This window comes from Aplidium turbinatum, chromosome 6 (genome assembly GCF_918807975.1).
Source record: "Aplidium turbinatum chromosome 6, kaAplTurb1.1, whole genome shotgun sequence".
NCBI classification, from domain to species: domain Eukaryota; kingdom Metazoa; phylum Chordata; class Ascidiacea; order Aplousobranchia; family Polyclinidae; genus Aplidium; species Aplidium turbinatum.
The window spans coordinates 28,329,939-28,343,921 of NC_137477.1; the positions used below are offsets into that span (position 1 = coordinate 28,329,939).

General features: G+C 38.4%; 1 protein-coding gene across 1 annotated transcript; it reads right to left on the reverse strand.

Annotated features, from left to right (window-relative positions):
* Positions 1 to 3,755: 3,755 nt before the first annotated feature.
* Positions 3,756 to 9,124, reverse strand: LOC145772648 (ceramide kinase-like). The gene is made up of 2 exons (XM_082584516.1): positions 7,844 to 9,124; positions 3,756 to 4,797 (listed from the first exon to the last, which is right to left on the reverse strand). The coding sequence occupies exons 1-2, from the start codon at positions 9,083 to 9,085 to the stop codon at positions 4,324 to 4,326; spliced, it is 1,716 nt and encodes a 571-aa protein (XP_082440642.1). The 5' UTR covers positions 9,086 to 9,124; the 3' UTR covers positions 3,756 to 4,323.
* Positions 9,125 to 13,983: the final 4,859 nt, after the last annotated feature.

A 13,983-nucleotide genomic window follows, 5' to 3' on the forward strand; every position in this document is an offset into this window, starting at 1 on the left:
GTGGGTAATGTTAAAGTGCCTACCGAGGAGAGCTCAGCATGCGTTGATAATACAATTTGCCTATTCGCCACTCTTTTACAACACCGTGGCGTAAAGGCGACCAAGGCATGCAGATTTGAAATTGCATGCAAAACAAAAATCACTATCCGCAGACAGGGTTGCCAGATTGTCTTTTTTACGACCAATTTAAGAAATTTGACTTTTTTGAAAAGTGTTTGGCCGGACAATTTTTGTTTGGACATTGGGCCTTTTTTAGTTTCCCGATTGGCATTTGTTTGGCTTTATTATTTTTTGGTCTTCATAGTTTAAGTCCTTGCGACTTCTCTACTGTAGGCTAGATACTGTAACTCTAGGGCCTCTAGCAGTGGCGTAGCCAGAAAAAAAAGTTGGGGGAGGGGCCAAATATTTGATGAATTGAAGAGAACGACAAAGTGTTTGATTTAAGACATCGACACCTGATGTGCAGTAGCGTATTCTGGTGGGTTAAGCAAGGGAAGCAATAAAGCTGGTGGGGGTTAGAGCGTGCCGAAGGCATGCGTATTCTACTGTAGGGGGGTCAGGGGGCATGCCCCCCGGAAATTTTTTGTATAATTGCACTCAAATAATGGATTATAGCGCTTTGTGGAAACACTTTCAGGGTAATATTTGTATGAAAATTATTAGCAGATAAATAGCTATTAACTTGTTAAAGGTAGCTGTTACACAAGAACGGGCAAAAACTGCGGCTAAAATTAGAGAACACAAAAAACTCAGCCACACAAAAACCCAACAGAGTAAGCGATTCTGAAATTGCTTCCACAGATTAGTTAAAAGAAGCGCAAATCGAGTAAATTTTGCGCGATTTACGATTTGCAAAATTTATTGGTGTCTTTCTGTGTGTCTAAAAAAAGTCCTGGGGGGTGTTAATAGCCAGATATCTTGGAAAACCATATAAATTTATACAAATTATATTATATTTTCAACAAAGGGTTCAACTTCGGAATCCAAACTTTGAAAATTTGGGGGGCATGGCCCCTTTCGCCCCCCTGGCTACGCCTATGGCCTCTAGGCTTATACTGTATCGAAGTTTTCAGTCAGATGTCGGCATTGGCGATGTCACAGAGCACCAGGGATCTTTCGGTTGGGTCACTTGGGTGGTCGGTAATCTAATCCTATTTCAGCTGGTCAGGTTTAATCTTTAAACTGGTATTCGTTGAACTGCATTGCAAAAGCTTTAGTCTAACTGGTTTTGAATGTTTAACATGGCATATAAAATTAAGACATTGGATTCATGATGTGTTTCAAACCTCATTTTTTTGCAAAACAGCTCAAACAATTATCAGCTAAGTAAAGCTCAGATTGCAAAAAAAGCTATAAAACCTAAGGCAAATTTGCAAAATTTTCCTGGGAGACCATGCCCCCAGACCCCCCTACACTGGCTATGACCCTCCCTTCATTGCATGCCTAGGAAAATCAACCAGGATACGCCACTGCGTGACTCTATTACCATCCACTATAGTGTCGCTGCTACACCCCTCTTCAGCAGAGCAGTTTGCTTTTTCAATTGCTTGAGGCATATTCTGTTTTATTTTGGTCTTCAATTCAGCAATGTCGCTTAATTGTCAGCCATTAAACACAGGTAAGTCTAAATTGTGGGTGGAATGCAGTCGCAAGCTAAAAGTCGCTGTCATTTTTTCCCTAGTTTTTAGTCTTTGTGGAATATAGAACAACAAACTGGTAAAACGAAACTGTTTGGTTGGTTTTTGAATCTTTATCCTCGGACTGACAAAGCCTTGATTGGTTATTCCTGGTAGTTTCGCATACTTGTAGATGTAGAGGCTCTTGACGCAAGGCCGGTTACCGAGATTGGCAGAAAGAAGTTTTCCGATTGTTGAAGTGTTGTTGCCCGGGAATTATTCCATTCACTCGGTGCCGCTGAATAGAGAGCAGTCCTGAAGTGCGTTGTTCAAACACATAGCCTACCCGGAGAGTCGAATTTGCTCCGCATGATCTTGAGCCGGGCGCGTAACCACTGAGCTAACGGGGCGGACAAACACACAATCGACTAGATTGGCAAGAAAAGAAGAAGGTATTCGATCAGCAGTGGGCTACCACAGGCTGAAAATAATGATGATGATGATGAAAATCTTTTAGTTATTTTAGTTAAACTCGATAGCCTATTACATTGTTAGGCTATGTAGTCAAAAATGGAGTCCCAACAAATTGTGGAGTTGATCTGACGTTTTTGATCCGTATTTACAACCTAAATGGTTTGAAAAACATTTTAGGCACCTTTACTAAAACGTAGAGGCTCACTAGTGAACTTCGGAGAGGAGAATCGAAATGGGCGATAATTTTTCTCTAAAGTAGGCTACCGCATTAAATTGGATTCGATATGACAACGGTATCACAGAGAGATTCGATTCATGCTTTAATCTGAAAACATTGCCTGTTAATCGAACTACACCAGTTTTTAATTATCCGTTTAGGCATACTTGCATGCTTTTCATATTCACATATCTAATAATTCAATCCAAAAGTACAGTCACGTACGGGCGTTTTTTCGATTTTCTTTCGTTTCGATTCGAAAAAATTCCGAATGGCCCCCCCCTTGAGAAAATCTTGTGTAGCCTACACCACTGGGTGTAAGATTATGGTCGTTGATGATAATTCGCAGCTTCATGGCAGATGTGTGTTGCTACTTTTGATGTGCTACATACCTGCAGAGATGTACGTATACGCCGTAGACTTGCGGCGTAAGACTTTTTGTTTACGCTAACGCTTGCGGCCACATGTTTTTGGATGGTTGTCGCTTGAGGTTACGCCGTAAAGTTTTCGCGGTTTTTTAACGCATAGCGTTAAAACATACTTTTTAATGTCGTTTTTTCGCTACAACACGCCAATATCTTCCAGCGCTGCAGTTGAAAGAATGTTTTCAATGGGCAAAGACATATTGAAACCAAAACACAGCAAAATGTCAGATGAACACTTTCAGATGCTTGTGTTTCTTCGTGGAAATTCAAAATAAAACTTGTTTGTTTTGAGTGGTTTATACCGTGTGAATGTTTGGCACCTAGCAAACAAAATGAATTTACGCTAGTGTATGCGCTGACGCTGACGCCGCCAACTTTTTTTACAAGTTACGTTGACGCATGTTGCCGGCCAAAACAAGTTTGATTTGATTCGGGAGTTTATTTACAAACAATTCCCGAATTAATTCCGTCGATGCGACATTTTGAGGAAGTTTTGCTCGCATCTCGGCCAGCACTTCGGAGGGCAGTCGATCGCCGATACGGCGTATGGTTTTTCGAACGTTTGCGTTTACGCTGACGGCGTCAATATTTTTTGTATGCGCGTACATCACTGCGTAGCTTACCTGTTAGGTGCAGTTAAGGGTTAAGGTTAAAACTTCTGCATAGGAATATTGCAAAGAAACAGTTGAACGATTTGAGTTTCAGCAGACTATGAAGTATATAGTTATTAGTGGATCCAAGGAATAAGCGTTTGGTCACGCCCCCTCCCCCAAAAAATAAGTTAGATAATAATTTCTCAAACTTTCCGGAGGGATTCTTTTCAAAACCCTTGTCAATATTTTTCACTTTTTTAGCATCTCAATATTTGCATTAATCATTTTGCTTGGATTTTTGCGCGCTTGAAATTCTGTTGCCACCCTAAAAAAATCTTTCTGCATCAGCTATAGCAGTGCTTCTCAACCTTTTTCAGTTCGCAACCCACTTTTAATGCAAGTTTTATTGTGCCACCCAATGAGATATGATATCTTTATTATGGCATCTTTACTACTGGCGTACATACTGTTAATGCGACACAACACATCTAATTGTTGCATATTTGTTACATTGCTGCATAATTGTTACGTAAAGATAATGCAATAATTTCCCGATCTAATAGAAAACAGGGTGCACAATTGATGAAAATGGAAAGTCAACAAATGAAGTGAAGATAAGAGAAGCGATGGCGAAGGCTCAGTAGGCTACTGTTCAAGACCAAACTGCGGCTTGTGAGATCCATAGTGATGTCGGTATTTTTAAAAAGCTGTAACATTCAGTAACATTTAGAAATGCTTTGCGACCCATCTGAAATAGCTTCGCGACCCACCAATGGGTCGCGACCCACCGATTGGGAAGCATTGAGCTATTGTATACACTACACACTCATGTCGCTGCAGCAGAAACTCAAACACAAAGGAAAAGTTACTAAGGATCATTGAGCGTAACAGTTTATACACAGCACGATAAAGTGCCTTAGCTTGAATAATTATCTACAAATATAATCTGAACAAGTATTTTCAATCTCTCAAATGTGAGATGGCATTCATTGTTTTGATTATTCATTCTCAATGCCCTTCGCAAATAGATTGACCAACCCCTTATGAACCCAAACCGTGAAGCTGCGACTGTTCATGAAATCTCCGTCCACTGACCAAACACCTTCAGTGGTATCTGAATAATCTTGTTGGCTGGCATCACTCTTCTTCAGCAATGATTCTGAACAACTTGTTTCATTTCCAAGAATCTTATTTTTTTGTTCATCTCTAGATGTTGGTACACCTTCGTGCAAAGGCTGCATGCGGTAACCTTTTATACGATGGACTTCGACAAACGGAAAATCAAAGAGATTGTCAGCTCCGCGCAAAGCACCCATATAATTAATAAGTGCACTCCTGGATGTGGAATGCAACATCACCAAGTCCGCAGTTCCATCAGCCATGTGAGCGGATGGAGCAAATCCATGAGGTGCTTTGGCGTATATGGCAACATTGTTGGTCAAATTGACCATGTGAAACCGCCCTCGTACAACCTGCAAAATAAAATTTGTTGGATTTTGTAGATTTTTGTGCGTTTTGTTTTGTTTTGAATGCAAAATCAAACGAAATGGCTTGAAATTCGAAACGAAATTATTGACAAGAAACTTGTTTCGAAATTTGTTTGATAAAAATAAAAATGAGAAGTTTCGCTATAAAACAAAATATTTCGAAATGTTTTTGTTTCGACCAGCCTTAGTTTTTGCACCACTAAAATACTGATAAATATTTTGCTTTCTCCATACTATAAGGATGCCAAAAGGAATACTTCCTTTTTTTCTGGCCTCACATAGGCAGCTTTGATGCACATGATATGCATGCAACAGTGGAGCAAAGTCTCTATCCTAGTTACCAAGTTTTCTGTCAAGTTTTGAACCAATGAAACATAACTTCCACACAGGCACAGGTAGCAAAACATGTTTGTCATTTTTACAACATTTTTGTTTAGAGATCAGTGATTCTCAAAATGGGCAAAAAAGAAACAATATGAGCAGTGGTGGATATCCAGAAGATTAGCTTCCGGAGCGCTAGTTTTTTACTTTCCAAATGCGCTAGGTGCTGTAGAAGAAATTCAGAAATATGTCTTTATAAGACTTTGAAACAACACACTTGATGTACCTAAAACGTTGCTAAAATACTTATCATGGTCTATAGATGGTATAGCGTTGTTCAATGCAAATATTCACATTTTAGTGAAACAATAATACAAAAAAATACAAGTTGTAGCCTAGAAAAAAAAAGAAAAAAAATTGTTTTTAGTTTTTTCCACTTTTGATCTTTGATTTTTCAAGTTATAGCCTACAATTTTTAAGACACTTATCGTATTCAAAATCATAAAACCTCTGGCGACTTCGGGTCTCAATTGCCGGGTTACGTCCATGGCGTAATCAGAATCCAACGTAGCCTACCTCGCTGGTTAAAAATTTCTCAGTGGAAGACGGATCATTCGTATAAAGAGTAAACTTGAAACAGTTACAGTGTGTAGAGAAGCACGGTCAGATGTCAGTATGAGGTTCATTTGTGAAAATCCGCGCTCACACTCGCTCGATGAAATTGGAAGGGATTATAGTGACGTTATCAAATTTTGAAGACTCTGGGATCTTCTTTTCGTAGTTATATATTCACGAAGTCCTCTCACAGCAGCTTCGCGTTCATCTAAGCGCAATCTCTTTGCCACTTCAATGATTTCGTTTTCTCCGTCTGTCATTACTGTGTCCTCTGGCCAAATAGTTGAATCAAGTATTTTTCAGCTGTTAATAAATGACAAGTCTGTTGAATTCAACAAGCGATCTTAGATGGAATTTCTTAAGTGATTATACACCCTTCTCTGTTGGGTGGAAAATACCACCCTTTGGTAGGGTGGAAATGACCATCTTTCCCAATAGGCTATGGGGTGGGAATGAAAAAGTAGAAGTGGAATTTTTAGACCACCCCTAGAAGTGGTTAAAACTACACTTTTTGATTTACAGTGTAGAAGATGCGGGGATTGATTAGCGGGCTATTTTTGCAATTGTTTACATGTAATTCTACACCTTTGAACTCTAAGTTTTCTTCAGCATCCTTAGCAATGCCATAATGTCGTCCGGGTTCGTTCCTTCGTGTTTCAAATAATTCTGCAAGATTATTAATTTTGTTATCTGCATCTCAAATAGTATAGCCTACATGCTCTGTTTTACAGTTCAAGGCTTAGGCTATTTTGGATAATTCTTGCGTGTATTCGTACATCAAAGCCAAGTCCAACAAGAAATCCGTGGATGTTATCTTCGACAAGAGTCCTTGATATTTCGCACGTTCCCGAGAATCTCTTGTGTCGCTAATAGCCCCCTTTTTGAAAAATTCGACAAGTGCTGGGAAATCATTCCAGACGGCACTAGCTGTGCGGAAACTCGAGGCTACACAATGTGTGTCCAGTAGGCCTACCCTTCCGATTTTCAACAACTGCACTTCAACAGCCGCTGCACATTCACCCAATTCCCTGCTATTGTGAGGAGAAGCGTGGTAAAGGCTATAGCGTTTGACCATAAAAGATCGAAATCGATTCAAATTACTGACTGATTTTACAGCATGACGAACCGATAGTTCCAATCTATGGTTGCACAATATCACACCACAATGTCTGGAAATTAATCACGAAGCCATTTTGCTACACCATTTTTGCGACCTATCATCACAGCCGCGCCATCACATACAACACCAATCAAACAAGAAGATAAAAATGTTGTAGACATGCCATATGATTTTAGGCAGCTCTTCAGGGAATCATAGATGCCATTCGCCGTAAGAATAGCGAGCTCAGCAAGACAAATACATTCACATGTTCGCTTCCGTAAAGACCGGTACGAAGATATATTATCAGAGTGAATACCCGATTTAACGTGTTCAACTCATCAAGAATTATGGATATACTTTTACTGAACAGAGCAAAGCATAATAAGAGTATAAAATATTTGAGCTTCCGGAACGCCGTTCCGGAGAAGTCAATTTTTTGATCGAGCTTCCGGAGCGCCGCTCCGGCTGAAATCCAGCCCTGAATATGAGATAAAACCTCCCAAAAAGGCAACATGGAGGAATATCTCTCTGTAGCTCAATAACTCTCAAAAATGTTGTCCCCGTCATCACTTTAAAAATAATATTTTATCCTTTTGGGACAAGCGTAAAAATCTCATTGTAGCCTACATTTCGACCACTTTCGATCACGACCATCTCATCTGAAGAATTGAAGCAAGCCAAGCCAAATTTATTTTCTATTATATTTCATTGCACTAAAATGAAATCCCTCAAATTTCACTGCACTAAAAAGAAAATCCCTCAGATCGAAACTGTTTGCCATCTCTGTCTCCACTTAAAAAGGTATTTTTGGACATTTGAAAAAATAAGAAAGAGTTTTAAAGTCATGTAGGCTAATTTTCACTTTGTGTAGAGCTAGGCTACATGTTCTTGAGAGGTTACTGATGTTCACTATTTTCAAATATGCTTTTTAAAAAACTGAATCTTAAAAATTTTCAAATTCACCAGTGCAATAGTTTTATAATATTTGTTTACCTTCCATCGCTTGTTGTCAACTGCAAAAGTGTCTTTCGGTGTGGTTTCAATAACGTCATCAGAAGGATTTCCATTCAATGACATGTCCGGATCATCGACAAGAGAGGCAGTTACATCCGCTGGACGTCCATGGTCTGGCTTGGATTCTACACAAGATCTTCTATCGGTTGGTTTCAAACATACTGAACAAGGATATCTGCATTTGGATTTTTCCTTATTGACATCGACAGGGTTATCTGGTGAACTTTCTAAATAAGATATTTGACATGGATGAGATTGATGCTTCAAGAGCAAACGTATCAAAGCGATGTCGTATCTTCGTGGGCCAAACATTCTTAAACTTTCTCCAAGCTTAGCCAATGACGCCCACAAACCAAATATACAGCAAAGATCAGAGAATCCAACAAACTTTCCTTCATCATCGTACACAGAGCAAATATCAAGTGGGTGACATTCGCCAGAAATTATTTGAAGAACACAAGATTCTGGGTCATTTGTTCCGTGGGAGCTCCAACAAATGGCGTTTGCTGCACCTCCTGCAATCATGCCTATTCTGATTTTTGGTGTTACAAATGAAATTGGTTGATTTAAAACGTTGCTGTCATCCAGAGGGATATTATGTCTTTTTTGTTCATTTATCAGCATTCCATTAGCAACTTCATTGAATGTACTATCACCTCCAATTGCTATGATACCATCATAAGAAGACATATCAGTTGCTGCAATGTGTTCTTTGGCGTGCCCTGCATGTTGAGTGATGACAACTGTTTCTTTTGTTCCAGCTAATTTGAATATAGGCGAGGCAACATTTTTGTGAATGGTCTTAGCTTTTTTCATTCCTGCAAATGGATTTACAAATACCAATAAGCTTTTTGGTCGAACATACCCTTGCTTCTTCAACTCCAATTTTAGTTCAACTTCAATACGTTTCTGCCATTCAACACAAGCTTCCTCATCTCTTGTCAACATAACGACTTTTTGAAGTTTTCGACGGTGCTGTTTTTCTTTTATCCAGAAGTTGATGGTGAGGCAATACCAATCTTCTAAATTTGAGGAGGAACTACACAACAGTTTGCTATTTGAAGTTGGTCGACCTTTCGTATCCACTTGCAAAACGTCAGAAGAAGAAGCAGATGATATCACTTGAAGAAGCGGAATAGATTTATGAAATGACGAGAGCGATTGAGACTGTTTTGGCTTGATGACTTTTCTACATTTCAACGAAATGAAACGATCCTCCATGTGAATTGAATATTCATTTCTATTGAGCAAAAATTTGGCAGTATTTTTATCCATTGGCCTACTGTGTCTTGTCCTCGTTAATATTTTCAAAATAAATGCGCAGGCCTACAGTTAATAGACATAAAAATCGCAAAAGTTTAAACTTAAGCAATAGAACAATTCATGCTCAGTGTCAAAAATTAAAATCTAATTGAAGTAGGCTGCAAACCGTTTGTCCCCTCCATGTAAGAAAATAATTTTCTTTTGACAGAATTCAAACCTACAGCAAAGCTTTTGAAAAAGACTTTGCTATAGCCTACAATGCCTTGCAATACAAAATAATAATTAAATCTAACAAATATAATATTGCTCTACCAAATCATGATCTAGATGAGTAATCTCGAAATCTATCTTGCTATGAAAGGTCATCATCACACAAATTTATTTAATAGCCTATGTTAGATTTGTTTTTGTTTGGAACTTATTTTCCAGACAATGAACAAGAAAAGTTGTTTTATGTTACTTGCTATTATTGCTACCGAGGCCACTATAGCTTAGGCCTACTGTAAATGATTTAAAGTTATAAGTTTTGCTTAATTTCGTGAGTGCCCTAAATTAACTGCACTTGACTGAAAAATAGTCTTCGCTTTGTACGTGTGCATTTGCCACCCGTTCCGCTACGATACCCTTAACAAAAGGACAATTCATTGCTATGAAAAGAGTAGGCTACTTACAGACCGCTGCAAGTGCATCTGCATTCTGCGTTCAATATTCAGTGGTCTGTAGACTGATTCACGAATTCCACAGGTTCAGCCAACCGCAAGTTGGTTGTGCCACCTCATTTTAAAGTTCTTTTGTTGATCCAATTCCTACGCAGTTTACACTTAGATCAACAGATTTTCAAGTAATTCTTTTGATAAAAATGAAATTTTGTTAACCGTTTATTGTGTTAAATAGTGAGCTTCCTTAACCTTCAATACCTCGGTTACGTTAATTGTAAAATTTACTACGTCGTCTAATAGAAAGATCACCTGCACTTTGCAAAATTGGACCGAGAATGTTAATAAATCCCAAGCATAAAAGTAAGCAGCAAGCGATAATTTATTACCGACTAAGCTTAGATGATGTTTAGACAAATAACCCTTAGAAAACGTAAAAAGAAGATACAATGTCAAAAAAGATAGCGTGCTTGCACCCATTCACGTATGACTCTACAATTATTCCTACTTCACAATCATTGTTTCAAAAGTCACTTGACAAAACAAACAAAAATCTGTAGCAGATTTGTATTTTAATATCACTTTTTCATGTAATTATCGTATTAACAAATTCAGTGTTGCTAGTAGGTTGCACATAGCTCGAAGCTGCAGATTTTCGTCTGACCCTCTTTAGAAACTAATTACAGAATAAAATAAACCTAAATGTGTTGCAGTATTTTGGTTTGTTTTATTCTGATGCTAGCTCCTGAGGAGAGTGAGACAAAACCTGCAGCTTCGAGCTATGTGTAACCTTCTACAAGCAATTTTCAAGTGTTGTACCACCAATCAACTCTTCAAATTCAGTGTTGTTATGCATCTACATGACCGATTAGCCTACGAATATCATTCAATGAACTTGTCAGGGTCATGGTGAAAACGTTGTGTTTGTAACTCAAAACGGTGGTGTGTTCCTCCTTATAGTTATAATAGGGCCTACTATCAAGTATCAATTACATTTGTCTTTAACAGACCAACCTAAATTTACAAACAATAAACAACACTTGTTGATATAGCCGGATCATGGGTCCTGCAGGCTTAAAGTTTTAATTACTTGTTGGCAGAGATGGGGATGATCTTGATCTTGAAGATCACGATCTTGATCTAAGATCACTTTTTGGTGTGATCTTGATCTTGAAAAACAATAAGATCAAGTTTACTTACAAGATAAAACATTTTTTTAGAACTCGTTCTGTACAAAGTAGTTGATGGCAATGACTAACATTAAGCCACTGTTAATATGACATGTGTCCAAGAAAAGTCGATTTATAGTTTCAATCTAACTTGGTCAGTGTTGCCAAGTCATTATTTAAAAAGTTTTCTGTGTTAATCATAATAAATAATTCAACTTCCGTACATACCTATGCCGATGCATGATAAAAAATAATTCAACTTTGTTCGCAATTCTACTTTGTAATTTCGAAAATAATGTTTGGTTTTTTGATCTAATTTTAGATTTTTAAAAAGTTTAGAATAGCGGTGCTAAAAAAACTAGACTCTGCAGCAGACTTTAGTCATGTAAAGTGGTTTATTGCAGTAAATTATCCAGACCAATAACTGTTTAGGATCTGAGGAGAAACAAAATATATTAAATGTGAAAAAATATGCTGCCTCTTTTTGTACAGCTTTTGTATTTTTGTTTGAAGCTGTTTATCTGGCCGCAGGTCTCTGAACGTTTTAGTAGTGCAGACAACAGTATCAAAGTTGCCAGATGGGTAAATGGTGCAATAAACATTAATATAATCAAGTAAAACTTCAAAAGACTTAGTAGCACGAATAAAAGCTTCCCATATGAAATAGACAACAATTTGGTGAAAAAAGATGTAGTTCAAAGGTTTTTTTTTTTTTTTTTAAATAAAAAGCATAAAACTTAATGCATTGTAATTACCCTCAGCCTTGGGTGTGACGTTGCTTTTCTACGCAAACTACGACAACGATTGATAGGTTTATAGCAGGGTTACTCAACTAATCTTAACAAAGGTCCAGTTTGACAAGTTGAATATTTTTAGCGGTCCGGTGAATAAGTTATTTCACACGCAACCATGAAAGTTAAACTATCTGTACCAAACCACCTTTTTAGATAAAATGTAACTCGAATTGAATTTTTGAGAAAGTGTTGGGGAGTCTGGGAGTTGAAGCCCCCCAGCAACTAGGATAATCACAGTAAAAATTGCTTCCTCTCAGTAGAAATCTGTTTAAAGAAGCCTTGAAATGTGGCAATGATGTTATTCTTCCAAAAGCTCAGGGTCCACCATCAGCACCCAGAAGGTCCGGATTATTTAGAATTATACACAATTTGCAGGCCCGTAGCCAGCCTGAGGCCAGGGGGGCCTCGCCCCCCCTGAAAAAAATTTTGCCCCCCCCTGGCAAAATCCCAACATTCTTGAGCAACAGCTGCAATTATAATGATTTTGCCCATTTTCCCGTTGCAGAGCTCCAACTGGCCCAATTAACTACAATTGTTTTGTTTAGTTAACAGCTATGATGATTAAACAATTTCGCCCCCCCTCCCTAACTCCTCCTTTGGCAACCTCAACAGGTTCAATTCAACCAAGGCCAATACGTGTTAGGTTGGTAAAAAAATTGTCAGAAACTGTGTAAAATAAAAATGTTTTGGGAAAGAATGATAACCTCTAACAAAGAGGGAATGGATTTCCAGCAGGCCTACAAACCGGTACAAATTAGGCTATACTTAATTCTTACCATTCTTAAATACTTACCATAGCCTACTTAATTCATACTTAATTCATACCCATTACTTACCATACTTAATTCTAAGGGTCAGTGATAACCAATTTGTGCAGTGATAAACCAAATTTGTGCAGTTAAGCAGTGTTTATTTTTTTTCTTCAATCCAATCAGTGTAAATAAATTTTGTTTTTAGTTTTCTGATCTGTGAAGTGTTCAACCTTGCAGCAGATATTGCTACATTTGAATCTAGCACTGCCGTTTGTGAGTGTGGATTCTCAGTGTTAACAAGGGCTGACGCTCCCACTAGACGGAGCATGTTACAACCAAGACAGGCAAACTTAGTGCTTATGGCCTTTGAACATTCTGTATCGAAATCTATCGATTTAGACTTGTTTGTGAGACGGCTTGCATCCAAACATCCGAGACTGCAATTGCAATAGACTAGCTCACGGTTGTATAGGCGGAATGTAACCATATATATCAAAATCCTCGGCACTAGCTTCTTCGAGCCAGTTAAAGTTTTTGCTCGTAACAAGTACCGCTATTTATACAACAAGTCAACAATTGCTTTGTTATGTTGGTCATTGTAATATGGTTGCCGTGATAAGAGACCAGTGTTGGTCTTAACCAGTGGCGTAGCCAAAAGGGGGGGGGGGGGGGGTTACAACCCCCCCCTTTGGCACGCGTGTGACGTCACGATATTGAGAATGATGCTTTCAGTCTCTTTATGCTTCAGCATGATGCTTTCAGTCTAAAAAAATTTGCCTAATTTTAAACAAAACTGCATTAAAAAAGCGAGTTGTGCCAATACCAAACATTCAAACATCTCAGCCAGGAATTAGCAACAAGAAAACATAGAGACTTAGCTTTATTTCCGAAAAATGCTGAAGAAAACATGATCTTATCCTTTTGCTATGCCACCTGACAGCACCATTTTACAGGAATATTCATACCCACATTTTTGTTGAAAATGCTCTCAGAATGCACCAAATTCAAAGTAATTTTTCAAAATTTTCTGGGGGAGGCCCCCCAGACCCCCCGTCGCTGGGTGTCGTGTTAGGCGAACACGCCGTCGGGCTTCGCCCGCCGGTCGTCAAAACCTCTCCTTTCAAAATTCCTGGCTACGCTACTGGTCTTAACACTAAACTGACATATTGCAATTTTTGTGGATACCGGTGTTTAAGAGGTTAAAATGCCAAAATCATTCAAATTTTTTCGGCTCCCCCTAATTTTTCCAGCCCGCTCTGCGGTCTGGCTACGGCCCTGACAATTTGTCTAAACACTATAGCGTACGTGAACATCAAGTCTTGTGCAACATCATAACATTTGATGCATTACTTCGGAAATATGTTTTTTCTTTTGTTGGAAGATGCGAAGTATCGTTTAACTCTATAGTTGCCTCCCTGATGAGGTCTGATTGCCATCGTATATCAAATTCCCGTCTTCATTATAAGAATTCTATGTATGCTGTTA